This window comes from Aythya marila (assembly GCF_965140915.1).
Source record: "Aythya marila genome assembly, chromosome: 28".
Classification (NCBI taxonomy): domain Eukaryota; kingdom Metazoa; phylum Chordata; class Aves; order Anseriformes; family Anatidae; genus Aythya; species Aythya marila.
Window position 1 is genome coordinate 1,791,815 of NC_139069.1, and position 15,586 is coordinate 1,807,400.

Genomic DNA, 15,586 nt, shown 5'->3' on the forward strand with positions numbered 1-15,586 from the left:
GGTGCTTCTGTTGGACATCTGCATTTTTGGGATGTGGTTCTGCACATAGAAGAGAAAGAACAGTAGTAATGTACTACAGATTTATCAGGGAAAAAAATCATCCCATTTCTCTTTTAGAATCTCCAGAAAATTGCCCACTTCCAGGAAGACATTTGGCAGGTCCCTTTCATGAGTTCTTCCTAATGCTGCCTAAGGGAAGGGTATCCCTGGGAGCAGGGGACTCCTCCGTGGGCAATGGAAGAGTCAGTTTTGCCCAATAGCCAGAGGAAAGGTGGAACATGGGGTAATCTCAGACTCACTTCACTGCTGATATCAAAGAACCTTGCCCCAGTGTTGCTCCCAGGTTACCCAACATCAGAGCATATATATATATACAGATTTCTTTAATTTTGATTGTATAGTGTCAGATTTTTTGTTGTTGCTAACCTATCACACTCGTTGAGATTTTCTAAAACAGAATTCCTGAGCATTTCTCCTGCACTTGATGGGAAACTTTGTGCATCCTCAGAGTAAAAGGGACTGTCCCTATAGCGCAGAGTGTCCTTTAGTGAGGACAGACAATCTGTCCATCAGTGCTGGTCTCAGCTATCCTGTGAGAGCTGCAGGAAAGTTCTACTCAGAGGTTGACCTGTAAAGAATCTGAACACTGCTGAGAGCAGAGGAATCCAGGCTCAAAGTGCCCAACTCCAGACCACTCACCCTGTCCCCGTACTCCCCTTCCCCCAAGCACACCGAGGACTCACCCCATGGGCATGTGAAACCCCCATCCCCAGCCAGCCTGGGAACAAGACCAGCCAGCTGGAGAAGCCAGGAGGAATGCCAGCGTGCTTCTGCCAGGGGAGGCAAGGCCAGGGAGGGACAGATGGACACTCAGCAGACCCTCCTGTGCTGCAGCTCTGCCTGCAGAGGAGGCAGCTCCTTCTCTTTGCAAACAATCTCTGCTCTGCCTTGGCCGGCAGACACCTCCCAAAGACAGGGGGTATCAGGGCTTTTGCAGCTCCCCAAGATCAGCTAGGATAAAACCTGAGAGGACCACAATATGATGGTGCAGTCTGTGAGATGAGGTTTGGGAAGGTAGTTTTCAATATTCATTATTGATATATTAATTTCTCCGTAAAATGCTCCAGGAGTCTCAGTCTCCTGTACAACCTTGAAAATTCATTACCATGAAACCTTCGTCCACTCCACTGCAGGAATATGAATACACTGACTGAAAAAATCATCTTGCTTTTCAGGTAGTCCCTGCCCTGGTCTTTTTCTTGAAAAATCCAATTTTAAATGCCATTTAAAATTGCCATTTAAATTAAATTAAAATTGCCATTTAAATGCCATTTAAAATTTAAAAAAGCATCTTCTACTCCTACCTGGAGAACCAGACAGACCCACCATGGCAGATGCTATCAGCCATCAGATGCGCCAGCTGTAGAAGACCCCTCTGGCAACCCCACCTGCAGTGCCCTGCTGCCAGAGCCTCACGATGTCAAGAGCCTGCAGATCACAGCATCAGAGAATCACAGAATTTCTAGGTTGGAAGAGACCTCAAGATCATCGAGTCCAACCTCTGACCTAAAAAGATGTGTCCTGCCACACGCTGCCCTCTGTTGTTGCGCTCCTCAGTGCTTCCAAGCCCTCTCCTTCTCTACTCTCCCGTGCCAGCTGCGGTCAGAGCCCCCAGCCCTGCTGCGCTGTGCAGAGGAGCTGCTCCTGGCCACAGCTGTCTCTCTGCAGCACTTGCCAGGAGCTGCCCTTGGGCCCAGGAGCCCAGCCCAGCTCAGCAGCACAGCACCCGACCATGGCATCGCTTGCTCTGTGCCCTTGGGCTCCCTCGAGCTGTCCCCAAGGCCTCAGGGCTGACAGCTCCCCGAAGGCAGCAGGGTCTCTGCTGGGGTGTGGTGCCTGAAGTAGACTGAAGTCTTTGCTGACTGCTCCTTGCTGAACTTGGGAGAGACTGATTTTAGAAGTGTGATTTATGCTATTTATGTTTGATTGTCCATCGTGAGTAAAATGATTCCCTCCCTTAACTTCTATTGTTTTCCCACTGCATGGCAGGATACCTTAGCCACAACTGCCAGGGATCATTTCACCCCTCTGAATGTGTCCTAACAAGAGAGGGGGAAACTGAATGCTCTAAAAGGTTTTCCATGAAGGGAACTGGATACTAAGACACCATTTGTTGAGTTTTCCCAGTAATCCAAATGGAAGATCCTCTACCCATACACAAATCTCTTCTTCCTCTCTCGCATGACCAGCACGGTGACTGGGATGTGGAACACCCTCTACACTGTTCTGGTGCCTGACACCAAACACCTGCAGATGCCGTGCTTCCTTCTGGCGACCATGCTCCATGGTCAGCCCTGGGCGGTATGTCATCCCTGTTCTCTGCAAGGCTCGAGTAGTGGAAGGTCTGGTTCCAGAAGGCAGCTGTACCTGAACCAGGGGAATTTCTCTCATGTACAGGAATTATTTCTTCTCCTCCCAGCCGTTGTTCTGTGACCCCAGTGTCGTGGACACCTTCTGTGGTTTTGCCCCATTGCTGGAGCTGTCCTGCAGTGCCACGGTGATACTCACAGTCTTTGCTTTCATAATCTACATTTTGGATCCAATCTTCCTCTTCCCTCTCATGCAGTTTTCAGGTGTGTGTGTGTCCTGTATTGGCAGGCCAAGGCCTTATCCACCTGCTCTTCTGTCCTCACGAGTGTCACTGTTTTCTATGATACTGCCATCACAGTCTGTGAGAAGCCCAAATACAGCCCCCCTCAGAGATCTTCATGAAGCCCTTTCCTAAACCACCATCCTCCCAGTCAGACCTCAGGTTGCCTAGAGGTGGTATGGGAAGGGTGAGAGAAGTTCAAGTGGATCTGCAGATGTCATCATAAGACCTATCTCAAAGACCTTGGAAAGGACAGATGGATCAAAGACATTCCTCAGAACTTGGAAATGACAGATGTCAAACTCATCTGCTAATAGGAGGGCAAGCAGAAGAATGATAAAGCCTAATCAAGGAATAAAAAGCCAGCCTTAGCCTTAGCCCCCAAACCAGACCTAAACTGAAGTCCTCAAAGCTTGCCCTTATCCTAAATCTTGAGCAGGATCCTTGAGCAAAACTCCAATCCCTCCCTCAATGCTTTGCCATTCCCTTGACCCTGGAGGGTGCCCTCTAATCCCTAAACATTAACCTGATCATCTAACCCTCAAAGCCCTCCAGCATACACACAGCACATCTCAGCTTCAACCTCACTCCTATCCCTAACTTCAGCTGTTTGTCTCCTTATGGCAGGGCAGGGACTGTGAGGTCCTGCAGCAGTCCCATGGCATTGGAAGAGGCATGTGAGGTGACAGGTATGTGATCAGATCAGAGGCCACAAGGAGGAGCTGGCTGGGAATGCTGGGATGAGGTCAGATGTGCCTCTGGATCTGCTGGGCCTGCAGGAGGCAATGGCTGTGAAGGAGGCTGGGAGGTCACTTCTGTCTCTGGAGCTGACGGACCAGCAGGAGGAATGTGGCACAGATAGGGATCGTAAACGGCAGAAGCATGCACTTGGAATTGAAGATGATGGTTAGGCACCTTCTGTTCTGGTCAGGTCATAGACCACAGGAAGGCTGATGGGATGGGAGTCATGCTTGAAGTAGAGCTAGTGAGAGCATAGAATCAGAGAATGGCTCCTGTTGGAAGGGACCTTAAAGGTCACCTAGTTCCAACCCCCTGGCCATAAGCAGGGATGTCCCCCATGAGATCAGGTTGCCCAGGGCATCATCTAACCTGCTCTTGATCAGCTCCAGGGATGGGACATCCCTAACGTCTCTCAGCAACCTGTTTCAGTTCCTCACCTCCCTCTGAATGAAGAGTTTCCTTGTAACCTCTAATCTAAATCTCCCCCCTTTTAGCTTAAAACCATTCACCCTTGTCCTATCATTATCTAATTGAGCAAAGAGTCACTCTCCATCTTTTTATAAGCTCCCTTTAAGTACTGAAAGGCCACAAAGAGGTCATCCCGGAGCCTTCTTTTCTCCAGGCTGAACAGCCCCAGCTCTCTCAGTCTTTCTTCATAGGAGACATGCTCCAACCCCTTGATCATCTTTGTGGCCCTCCTCTGGATTTGTTTTAACAAAACCAACACCCTTCTAGTGCTGGGAGCCCCAGTTATGGATGCAGGACTCCAAGTGAGGCCTCCCAAGGGCAGAGTACATATATCAGAAAATGCCCAACATCAGCTCTGTGAGCGAGTTCCTACTGCTGGCATTCGCAGACGCGCGAGCTGCAGCTCCTGCACTTCATGCTCTTCCTGGGCATCTACCTGGCTGCCCTCCTGGGCAACGGCCTCATCCTCAGCGCCGTAGCCTGCCACCACCGCCTCCACACACCCATGTACGTCTTCCTCCTCAACCTCGCCCTCCTCGATGTGGGCTGCATCTCCACCACTCTGCCCAAAGCCATGGCCAATGCCCTCTGGGACACCAGGGCCATCTCCTATCAAGGCTGTGCTGCTCAGTTCTTCTTTTTATTCTTCTTCTTTGGTTCAGAGTACTGTCTCCTCACCATCATGGCCTACGACCGCTACGTTGCCATCTGCAAGCCCCTGCACTACGGGAGCCTCGTGGGCAGCAGAGCTTGTGCCCAGATGGCAGCAGCTGCCTGGGGCAGTGGCTTTCTCATTGCTGTCCTGCACACAGCCGACACATTTTCCCTGCCCCTCTGCCAAGGCAATGCTGTGGACCAGTTCTTCTGTGAGATCCCCCACATCGTCAAGCTCTCCTGCTCACATGCCTACCTCAGGGAAGTCGGGGCACTTGCATTTAATGTTTCTTTAGGCTTTGGTTGTTTTATTTTCATTGTGGTGTCCTACGTGCAGATCTTCAGGGCAGTGCTGAGGATGCCCTCTGAGCAGGGCCAGCACAAAGCCTTTTCCACGTGCCTCCCTCACCTGTCTGTTGTCTCCCTGATGGTCAGCACTGGCATATTTTCCTACCTGAAGCCCCCCTCGATCTCTTCCCCATCCCATGACCTGGTGGTGGCTTTTCTGTACTCGGTGCTGCCTCCAGCCCTGAACCCCCTCATCTACAGCATGAGAAACAAGGACCTAAAGTACGGAGTTAGGAGACTTTTCCTATACATGCCTCTGAAGCATTAATAATTTGTTTATAATATATAACCATAATTATGTGAAATTATTGTGATCCATATCATTTCTTTTTTATCATTATTTCACTAATGTTATTCTTAACATCCTGCTTGTTAATTAATTTATATACTTTGACCAAAACATCTAATCTACCTGTTGTACTAGTCTTCCAGTGTAAATAAAGACATTAAAGAAGCTATCAGAAATGAACTGATCTCAGTATCCCTCTCTTCCCATCATCTCTGGAGCTTGGAGTGTAGCCCCAGCATGCAGGAGGGGCTCAGGACCAAGAGCCCAGCTGACACATGCAGGAGCAGCCCCGGTGGTCCTCGGGGCTGCCCCTCACTGCCCGCTGGGCTCTGCCTCTCTGCTGCCTTGGGGTCAGGGCTGCTGCTTCCCTGGAGCCATGATCATGGCCAGCAGCAGGACGTGGCCTTTTCCCTGCTGCTCTCTTTTGGCTTCCTCATTGTTCTCTTGTGCTCTTACATTTGGATAACCTCTTAGATCTCATATACCTTGGTGACAGTCCTGTTCTCTCTGCAGTGGCATCCTTGTGACTGAAGGCAGCAGCAAGCACTGTGCAACCCTGGGTCACAGCTGCCTCCCTGCTAGCACCACAGTAACAAGAGGGGCTGTTCAGGGCAAACCCAGAACCCTGGACACCTCTTCCAAATGTGCTATCAGGAACACAGCCAAGGGGTTGCTCCCTTCTCTTCTCTATTCTGGAGATTAGTCATGGAGTGAGGGACACAGGCTGAAAGTCCCAGGGTGGTTCCTGAGGAACCAAGGGCAGGACCAAGAGCTTCAGTTATGGTAGAACTTGCCTAAGGAGATGACAACTGATCTTCAATTTATCTGCATGGGACTGCACCCCCGGCAGCGGGGCAGATGGCAAATTCCAGCCTGTAGAGGAATCTGGAGATGCCAGGAGATGTCAGGGGATCTGCAGGGACAATGTGCTCAGTGGGTAGTGATTAGAACCTCATAAAATGTGTGTCCATGCAAAGAAGGGTCTGTTAAAGGAAAAGGGGAATCTGAGGAGTCCATGGGCTAAAGGAGGGCTCTGCAATGCCACAAGAGATGGTGAAGAGCCAGCAGGCAAAGGCCCATAAGACTGCAGAGTATTTGCGGATATACATTTTGAAGTGCTGTGGGCCAGGTCTGGTAAAGCACTAGCATGCCCTTTGTGTCCTCAGACACACCCCATGGCCCTGCCCAGCACTGCCCTGTGCTGCTGAGCCATCAGGGCAGATGGAAAGGGGCTCAGCAGCAGAGATCCCCATGGACGTAGGTCTGCTGCCCACCCTGAGCAGCACGGGCAGGGGGGAGACCCGGGGGGGTCCCAGGGCACCACAGCCCCTGGCTCTCACAGCAGCACCGCCAGCTTGCGGCCCTGTGGGGAGCACAGGGATGGAAGAAGCAACGGCTGGCCAGGCCAGCACGGACACAGTGCCCTGGGTAAGGCTCCCTGGGAGCAGGGATGGCCCTGGGGAAGAGCAGGGCAGCATTGCTGGGCCTATATAAAAGCAGAAATGAGAAGGAGAAAGCTCTTTGTGCAGGCCCTTGCTCAGGGCAGGCTGCTCTGTGGCTGGGCCAGGCCTCTTGTGCTGGCCTGGGGAGCGGGGCTGGCCCTGTGGGGCACAGGCACTGTGTGCTGGGGATCTGCCAGGCAAGAGAGCAGGGCTCCTGCAGCTTCACAGACCTCCATCTCTTGAGCTGGGGCTGGCCCTAGTGCGGGGGCTGCTGGCGAGGCCCAGAGCCGCCTTTGTGCCAGCAGTTGCGGTGCCTTGTGAGGGGCTGGGGCTGTGGTGGCCATGCCCAAAGCCCTGCAGCAGCCTGCGGTGGGCACTGCCCTGGGGCCAGAACAGCCTGGGCTGCTGGGCTGGGAAGAGGGCAGGGAGGAGGAGAGAGTTGGGCAGGGGCTGGGCTGGGCAGTGCCCGGCAGAGGGCAACAGCAGCATCAGGGAGCAGTGGCAGCATGCAGGGGAGGGCTCCCAGCAGGGCGTGGTGCTGCAGAGCCAGGGCTGCATGAAGGGAGCCCAGAGCTGCAGGGGCAGGGGAGAGGAGTCCGCTCTGGGCCCTTGTTGTCCTGGGCAGAGAAGGAAGGGGGCCCAGGGCATTCATCCCTTCCCTGCAGCCTGCCAGGACCTGCAAGGCGCTCATGGAGTGTCCAGGGCCAGGCTGTACCCCATGGCCACGAGCCCTGCCTTCCCTCCTCCTGTTACACTGTGTGCACTGGCCGCAGCAGAGGGGACCACCAGCCAGCCCCTGCATGGAGCTCTGCCACCCGCCTGGCCCCGGCCCTCTCCAGCGCCCTCCTTGCTGCTCTCTGATGCATGCCAGCACCTCCCCGTGCGTGCCCGCCAGCACATGTGCTGAGGGCCAGGGTGACTGCTGCAGGGGCAGGGAGCTCAGCATGGCCCTTGCAGCCCCCTGCCCTGGGCCTGCCTCTGCCCTTGGCCTTCGTCCTGGCCTTGGCTCTGCTGGCAGGAGCGCTCTTGGCATGCGCTTCCTGGCCTCCCCTCGCCTGCGCACAGCTGCTGCCCACTCCGGCTGCTGCCACAAACGTGTCCTCACAAGCAGCACCACCCCTTGGGCTGCTTCTGCTGGCCTCCCCCAGCCCACTGCCTTGACTCCTTGTCTCTGCTGGGCCCCAGCTCCTGCACCAAAATGCATCCCTTGGCTGTCAGTGCCCTCTCCCCTACCATGGTGGGATGTGTTTCCAGTGGGTCATCTACCATGCACTATAATTAATACTATGAGCAGGACTAGAGGGGTCCTGCTTCCAGCCAGGGGGAGGCAAGGAGGAAAGGGATAATCAGGTTTACTGGACTGGGTATATTTAATGGCCTGACACATCAGACCCACAAATGTATCAGGCTCTACTGGACACCGGTGCACAGAGTACCCTAATGCCATCAAGCTAGAAAGAGGTAGAACCCACCTGTATTTCTGGAGTGACAGGGGGATCGCAACAGTTAACTGTACTTGAGGCTGAAGTGAGTCTAACTGGGAAAGAATGGCAAAAGCACCCCATTGGGACTCGCTCGGATGCTATGTGCATGCTCGGCATAGACTGCTTCAGGAGAGGGAACTTCAAAGTTCCAAGACGGCACCACCGGTGGGGATTTGGCAGAGCTGCCTTGTGAAAAGACCTGCCCAGTCAATAGCAACTCTATTTGAGTAATGTAACTTTTCACATTACTCAATTTAGTTTTCCGTGGCTGGAAGGGAACAATGTCCCCAAAGAGGCCAAGCTCATGGGTACAGCTACAGCCACTTGAAGAAATATTTTCTTTAGTTTTCATTCTGAGTTTTCCACAGCAGAACCAAGAGAGACTGTGGATGTCCAGTTTTCTAGTAAGATTCAGGCTGTATTTCTCAGGTTCCAATGGTCATTTCAAATTTATTTTATTTCAAATTTATTTTATATTATATTTTATTTTATATTATATTTTATATTATTTATTTTATTTTATTTATTTTAATTTTATTTTTTTCCCAAGGAACCCCTGACTTGTCTTAGAAAGGGTTTCCAGTGCTGAACTGGGCTGCATTTACAGGAACAAAGACCACTGCTGGCAGTGGAGGTGTCAGACCTCCAGACTCTGCTTTTCCTCCCTATGGAGGTCTCCAAAGAAGTCACCCTGGATCAATAGCAAGAGAAGAATGATGTTCAAAATTGAAATGCAGCAAAAATCAACCTTTAAAACTAGAAAAGGTTTCTTACTAGGTGCTTTTTGAAAACTTCTTCCTTAACTACAGCATGCAAGTTCTGCAATTAGGTGCAAAAGCTGGGAAGACTTGAAGAAAACTATGGAGGAGATGTTAGGAGTTTCTGCATTTTAATGAGTTCCATGGTGTATTTTGGTGCTCAGTCTATGAAGCTCAGGTACTGAGAGGAGAATGATGCAACTGCTTGAGCAAGTAAAGTCAGGAGGAAAAGCTGAAGTGACTTGGAGTATTAATGGGCCCCACTGAGGGCTGTTCCTAACAAAGCCTCCCCAGGGCCTTGTTAGGGCAGATAATTGGAGGCCATGGTTACAGACAGGCAAAGCACAGTGCTGAGAAAAGTCTTCGTTGGTTTTAGTGAAGCAGAAGAGCCAAGGCCTGACCCCTGGAACTGTGAGGGGAGATCCTGCACCCCTATGTCCATCTCAGGGCTCTTCCTGGGGTCTGTGGGATGTGGTGGGCAGTGTGATGCCATGAGAACAACACTGGTGTCACACCTCCGTGGTGCTGCACAGGGTTGCAAGGAATCGATGAGGCCTCATCACAATGAATATAACAATAACATATTTCCTCCTAAGCTCTAGCCAAGAGGACAGAAATTTCAGGGCTGTTGGACCTGCCATTTCTACCAGCACCCTCTGCCTTCCCCTCTACAGGCTTTCCTATCATGTGTCACAGTCTGAACTATTTCCTTGCAGTCTGCAGACACCCATCTCTGTTCACCACGTTGCTTTCATCCCTTGCTTTCACCCATGTCTAGTCAGACCTCACCAGACGTTCCTTGAAAGACAAAGCCATGGTCTGATCAAAGGGTGACCTCTGGCACCACAGCACAACCCTTTGAGGGACATTTCTTCCTCCTTGTGGCCAATGTTTAACTTCCAAGGTGCACTGTGTAGAAGTTTTTTCTTCTGCTCTTTCCTACTGCCACAGAAAGCTCCATGAGGGTGGAAACCACTCCTGAAGTAGGCATCCCAACCCAGCAGGCTCCTTGCGGCCTCTCAGCCAACCAGACACAAGTCACCTCAGCAGCAGCTTCCAAGCCAGGGGCCTGCTGCTGGCCTTGCAGCTTCTTGGCTACACACAGCCAAGCCTTGTGCCTGCTGCTGCCCAGTCATGGACTCAAGCAGAAGGGACAGGACAACCCATATGGGGCCTTCTTTCTGCCTGGGTCCTCCTGGGTGTGTAGGCAGAGGGGATCCCCCAGTCAGCATGCCAAGCAGGTGCCTTCTGCTGGCCTAGCAGGGCCACTGCCAGATGTCAGCCCAGAAGTGCAGCTCCCAGGGAGAAGTCAAGGCTGACCTGCCACCTCCAGACACAAGTGACCTCACAGTCCCTGTCACAATCACATTGCTCCTGCTGGGGCAGGAGATGCTGAGGCAGAGCTGAGCTCCTCAGAGCATTCCCACCCATCTCCTCCTTGTGGCACACAAGCTGATCAGGTCCATGGCCCCTCACATTTATTCGGAGTTAGGGTTTGGATTAGGTCTCTTAAGCAGTTTTCTAGTGTTAAATAGACCATTTTAATGCTACAATTGAGGGCAGAGATCAGAGTGATTAAGAGAGTAAGAGCTAGGGGAAGCGGCTATGGGCTGAGTTTTGTCTTCTAGGGATATGTTGAGGTCACTCATTAGAGTAGTGGATTCCTGTCAGGGTGCTGAATAGCATTTAGGTTTCGGAAAGAAGTTTACAGGTTGAAGCTGGGGAATAGCCTTGTATGACTATTTTAAGTCACGGTTACAGCTGCATCTGCATAACCTGAACCCTCTTACCTCTACAACATCCTTAATTTTGGCTGGCCAAGCCCCTATTCCCTCCTCTCAGTGTTACATTTCTCCTGGCCAGGCTTCTCCTGATTTCCCCATATCGGTTATCTTTTTAGGGGCATGCTTATGATGCCTTTCATGATTTTAGTCTATCTGTCAGTGCTCTGTTGGCTACTCTATTTCTGAGAAAAGTGCCACTTAAGACACGATGGAAAAGGACACAAATGTCCATCAGAGCACCCTGCACAATGTGCCCAGCAGCTCTGCAGTGCCACAAAAGCGTGGTTCCTGACATCAAGTTTCCTTTCCAGAATGGCTCCTATGGCTCCAGGGTAACTTTTCCCAGGCACTCACTTCCCCAGTCCACACCACTCTTGCCCGCAGGTCCCATGTGTCTCTCCAACCCTCCCTTCTGCCCCTGCAGTAGTGGCACCTCAGCGCAGCAGGTTGGTGCATCTCCAGGCTCAGGGGTGTTTCCTGAGGGCCTGCCCTGTGTGGGGAGTGGTGGGGAGGAAGAGAGCAAGGTCATCTCCTGGGGCATGGCTGAGCACAGCCCAGCCATCCCGCACCACGGGCAGGCCCCTGCTCCCAGGCTGAGGCACACATACAAGGTGGACACTTCTCCATCCACCCAGCTTCACGCAGAGCCCTTCAGCCCTGCCCCCCAGCCGGGACTCACCACTTCCTTCTCGTCAACCCACAGACATAGATTGCTTTCCATTTGGGACTCAGGCAGGACTTCAAGGATCTGCAAAAGCCCTGGATTTCCTTGTTTCTCACAGCCTTCACGCAAGTCTTTCTCCTGGCCCTGCCCCACTGCCCAGCACTGCCTCTCAGGTGGCATTCAGTGACCCTTCAGAAGGGCCTTTGGGCTTCCTCAATTGTCCTGGTGTTTATTAGCACTTTCTTGGCTCCTTCCAGAGCTTCTTGTCCATTGTAGGGACACTGATTCTGGCTGGGACAGAGTTCCTCAGCAGATCAGGCCCTGTGGTGCTGTGTTTTTGATATGTGACCAGAACAGTGTTGGTCACCTGTGGTTGCACAGCATCAAGGCCTTCTCGGCTTCTCACTCTACCCCGGGAGTTAGTTGGCTGCAGGTGGGCAAGAGGCTGGGAACGGAACCTGCTGTGACAGCTGACCCAGCCTGAGCAGTCTGAGCTGCCCATGCACTCCTCAGATTCACCTTGTTTGTTACCTGAAACGACCTTGCACAGTCATTTTATGACATTCTAATCACTACCCACTGAGCACTCTGTCCCTAGAGATCCCCTGGCATCTCCTGGAAGCTCCAGATTCCTCTCCAGGCTAGCATCGTCCGTCAGCCCCACTGCAGGGTGTAGTCCCATGCAGATGAGTCCAAGACCAGCTGTCATCTCCTTAGGGAAGTGCTGCCCCAATGGGAGTGCTTAGTCCTGCCCTTGTTTCCGCAGCAACCACCCTGGGACTTTCATCCTGTGTCCTTCACTCCATGAAGATCCACAGGAAACAGAAGAGCAGGGAGCAACCCCTTGTCTGTGCTCCTGATAGCACATTTGGAAGAGGTGTCCAGGGTCCTGGGTTTGCCCTGAGCAAGACCCTCTTGTTACTGTGGTGCAAGCAGGGAGGCAGCTGTGACCCAGGGCTGCACAGTGCCTGCTGCTGCCTGCAGCCACAGGGATGCCACTGTAGAGACAACAGGACTGTCACCAAGGTACACGACATATCAGGGCTTACCCAGAAAAAAAGAAGCACGTTGTGGAAACCAAAAGAGAGCAGCAGTGACAAGGCCATGTCCTGCTGCTGGCCATGGCCATGGCTCCAGGGAAGCAGCAGCCCCGACCCGAAGGCAGCAGAGAGGCAGAGCCCAGCGGGCAGTGAGGGGCAGCCCCGAGGACCACCGGGGCTTCTCCTGCATGTGGCAACTGGGCTCTTGGCCCTGAGCCCCTCCTGCATGCTGGGGCTGCTACCCTAAATCCAGAGGAGATGGGAAGAGATGGCAGCTGACACCAACAAAGTTCACAGCTTCTTTATTCTATTTATCCACAGAGAACCCAGTTCTGTATGTATATTAGATGATTGCGTGACAGATAATAAAATAATTAATAGGCAGGATGACACAAGTAGAATTCAGTCAAAATCACAAGTTTAAGAAATAATTTTAAAAATAATAAAAGAATTACAAGCTGTTGTATGCAGAGGTTTTTCAGAAAATCTGTCTGTCCTGTTCGTTTTATAGGCACATTATTGATGCCAAAGTAGCATGTGTCCAAAGAGTTTCCACAAGGCTTTCCTGAGCTCCCAGTTCCTCATGCCATAGATGAGGGGATTCACTGCTATAGGCACCACCATGTACAGAACTGTCACGGAATATTCTCTACAGGGGCTACTTGCACTGCTACAGCTCATTTCTCTGACCCAGCCACAGGAGCCGGAGCAGCTGCAGGAGCAGGAGCTGGAGCGGCTGCAGGGTCCATCATAGGGGTAGGAGTGGCCGCTGGGTCTGTCACAGGACTTGGAGTGGCTGCAGGGTCTGTCACTAAGTTGGTAGTAGTATCAGCTGCAGCTTGATAGGCGTGGGCCAGATCCCAGCACACTACAGTGATTTGTGTCACTTTGGAACTGCCAGAATCATGACACCCTTTTTTCAAGCATTCTACCCATTTTTTAGGATTTTGCAGTTGTTCAGGGGAGAATTTCCAAAACATTGGAGGTGCCCACTGCTCTAGAAACCTGCCCGTATCCTCCCACACTCCCTGCCACTCACAAGTATCCCGCCTCAGGACAGAGCTCTGGATAAAATTCCTAAGTGGTTGTTTAACCTTAAACAAAACCTGAAACACATTCAGGAGACATAACAACAAGAACATGCTCGTCTGAGTGTCCCAAGGATATTCAACATCTTGGAGAACTATCGTACCAAGCTCGGAGGATAAGAGGGAGGTGAAGGAGAAAGGAAGGTTAAATGTCTCCTTCTTTCCCCAGATAGGCTCCCTGACAAAAAAAAAAAAAAAAAAAAAAGGCAATAGGTGTAATTGCTAATAGTTTCCAAGATATGGTTTCCAAAGTATAGAGTTGACGACAGCACTGAGTACAAATACCAGGTTAGGGTCATGACCAGAAATTTCATCATATCATAAGCCACTGTTACACCGCACAGTACCATAACAATTTTAAACCAGGGCCCGGAAAGGATAAACAGCATGGCAGGGAGCACATACAGAAAGTAATGTGCTATAAAACAGTTTGGAAAACAGGTGCAGCAGACTTGATATTAAAGCAATCAGCATTGTGACTAGCAACTATTATGCAGGTCTAATACTTTTACGAATTTTAGTTTAACACATTCTGGTCAGATCTGTCGTTATCTCAACGCTCGAGCCCCACGTTGGGTGCTAAAGAGGATTATTGTGATTTAACCCGGCTGGCAGCTAAACACCACACAGCTGTTCGCTCACCCTCCCCCCTGCCCCTCTGGGATGGGGGAGAGAAACGGAAAGTGAAGCCTGAGAGGTGAGATAAAGACAGTTTATTAAGACAGGAAAATAACAATAATAACAACAACAATGATTATAATAGTGCTACTAATAATAATGTGTACAAAGAAATGATGCACAGTGCAATTGCTCACCACCCGCTGACCGATGCCCAGCCTAACCCCGAGCAGTCCAGCCCTCCCACCGCTGCTAGCCACCCCTATATATTGTTTAGCATGACGTCAGATGGTATGGAATACCCCTTTGTCTAGTTTGGGTCAGCTGTTCTGGGTCTGTCCCCTCCCAGCTCTTGCTGCACCCGCAGCCTGCCTGCTGGCATGACAGAGTGAGAAGCTGAGACGTCCTTGGTTTGGTGTAAGCACTGTTCTGCAACAAGTAAAACATCAGCATGTCATCAGCACTCTTCTTCTCATCCTAAGCCAAAACATAGCACCCTACCAGCAACTAGGAGGAAAATTAACACTATCCGAACCGAAACAAGGACAAATGCTATACCTAGATGTCACAAATTGCCTGATATTAAATTGAGTTAAACTAGAAAAGTGAGATAGCCAATTTATTGCTAAATAAATATTACCACTAGAATCAGTTTCTTCAGTGTGGTTTTCAGCTCCTGGTTCCTCATGCTATAGATGAGGGGGTTCACTGCTGGAGGTACCACTGAGTACAGGAATGACACCATCAGGTCCAAGGATGGGGAAGAGATGGAGGGAGGCTTCAAGTAGGCAAATATGGCAGTGCTGACAAACAGGGAGACCACAGCCAGATGAGGGAGGCACGTGGAAAAAGCTTTGTGCTTGCCCTGCTCAGAGGGCATCCTCAGCACTGCCCTGAAGATCTGCACATAGGACAGCACAATGAAAACAAAACAAACTAATGCTAAACATGCACTAACCACAAGAAGTCTAATTTCCTTTAGGTAGTCTGAATCTGAGCAGGAGAGCTTGAGGATGTGGGGGATTTCACAGAAGAACTGGTCCACAGCATTGCCTTGGCAGAGGGGCAGGGAAAAAGCAGTGGTAGTCTGCAGAAGAGCATCAAGAAAGCCACTGCCCCAGGCAGCTGCTGCCATCTGGGCACAAGCTCTGCTGCCCACGAGGCTCTCGTAGTGCAGGGGCTTGCAGATGGCAACGTAGCGGTCGTAGGCCATGGCAGTGAGAATAAAATATTCTGCTGATATAAAGAAGAGAAAGAAAAAGACCTGTGCAGCACAGCCTTGATAGGAGATGGCCCTGGTGTCCCAGAGGGCATTGGCCATGGCTTTGGGCAGAGTGGTGGAGATGCAGCCCAGGTCCAGGAGGGCGAGGTTGAGGAGGAAGAAGTGCATGGGGGTGTGGAGGCGGTGGTGGCAGGCTACGGCGCTGAGGATGAGGCCGTTGCCCAGGAGGGCAGCCAGGTAGATGCCCAGGAAGAGCGCAAAGTGCAGGAGCTGCAGCTCACGTGTGTCTGCAAATGCCAGCAGCAGGAACTCGCTCACAGAGCTGATGTTGGGCAT

The 15,586-nt window shown here is 51.4% G+C and overlaps 1 protein-coding gene across 1 annotated transcript; it reads right to left on the reverse strand.

The window, feature by feature from the left end:
• Positions 1-14,653: 14,653 nt before the first annotated feature.
• Positions 14,654-15,586, reverse strand: LOC309888249 (olfactory receptor 14J1-like; the record flags this gene model as incomplete). Its single annotated transcript, XM_082780487.1, has 1 exon — positions 14,654-15,586. One exon carries the CDS (start codon positions 15,584-15,586, stop codon positions 14,654-14,656), a length of 933 nt encoding a protein of 310 aa, XP_082636613.1.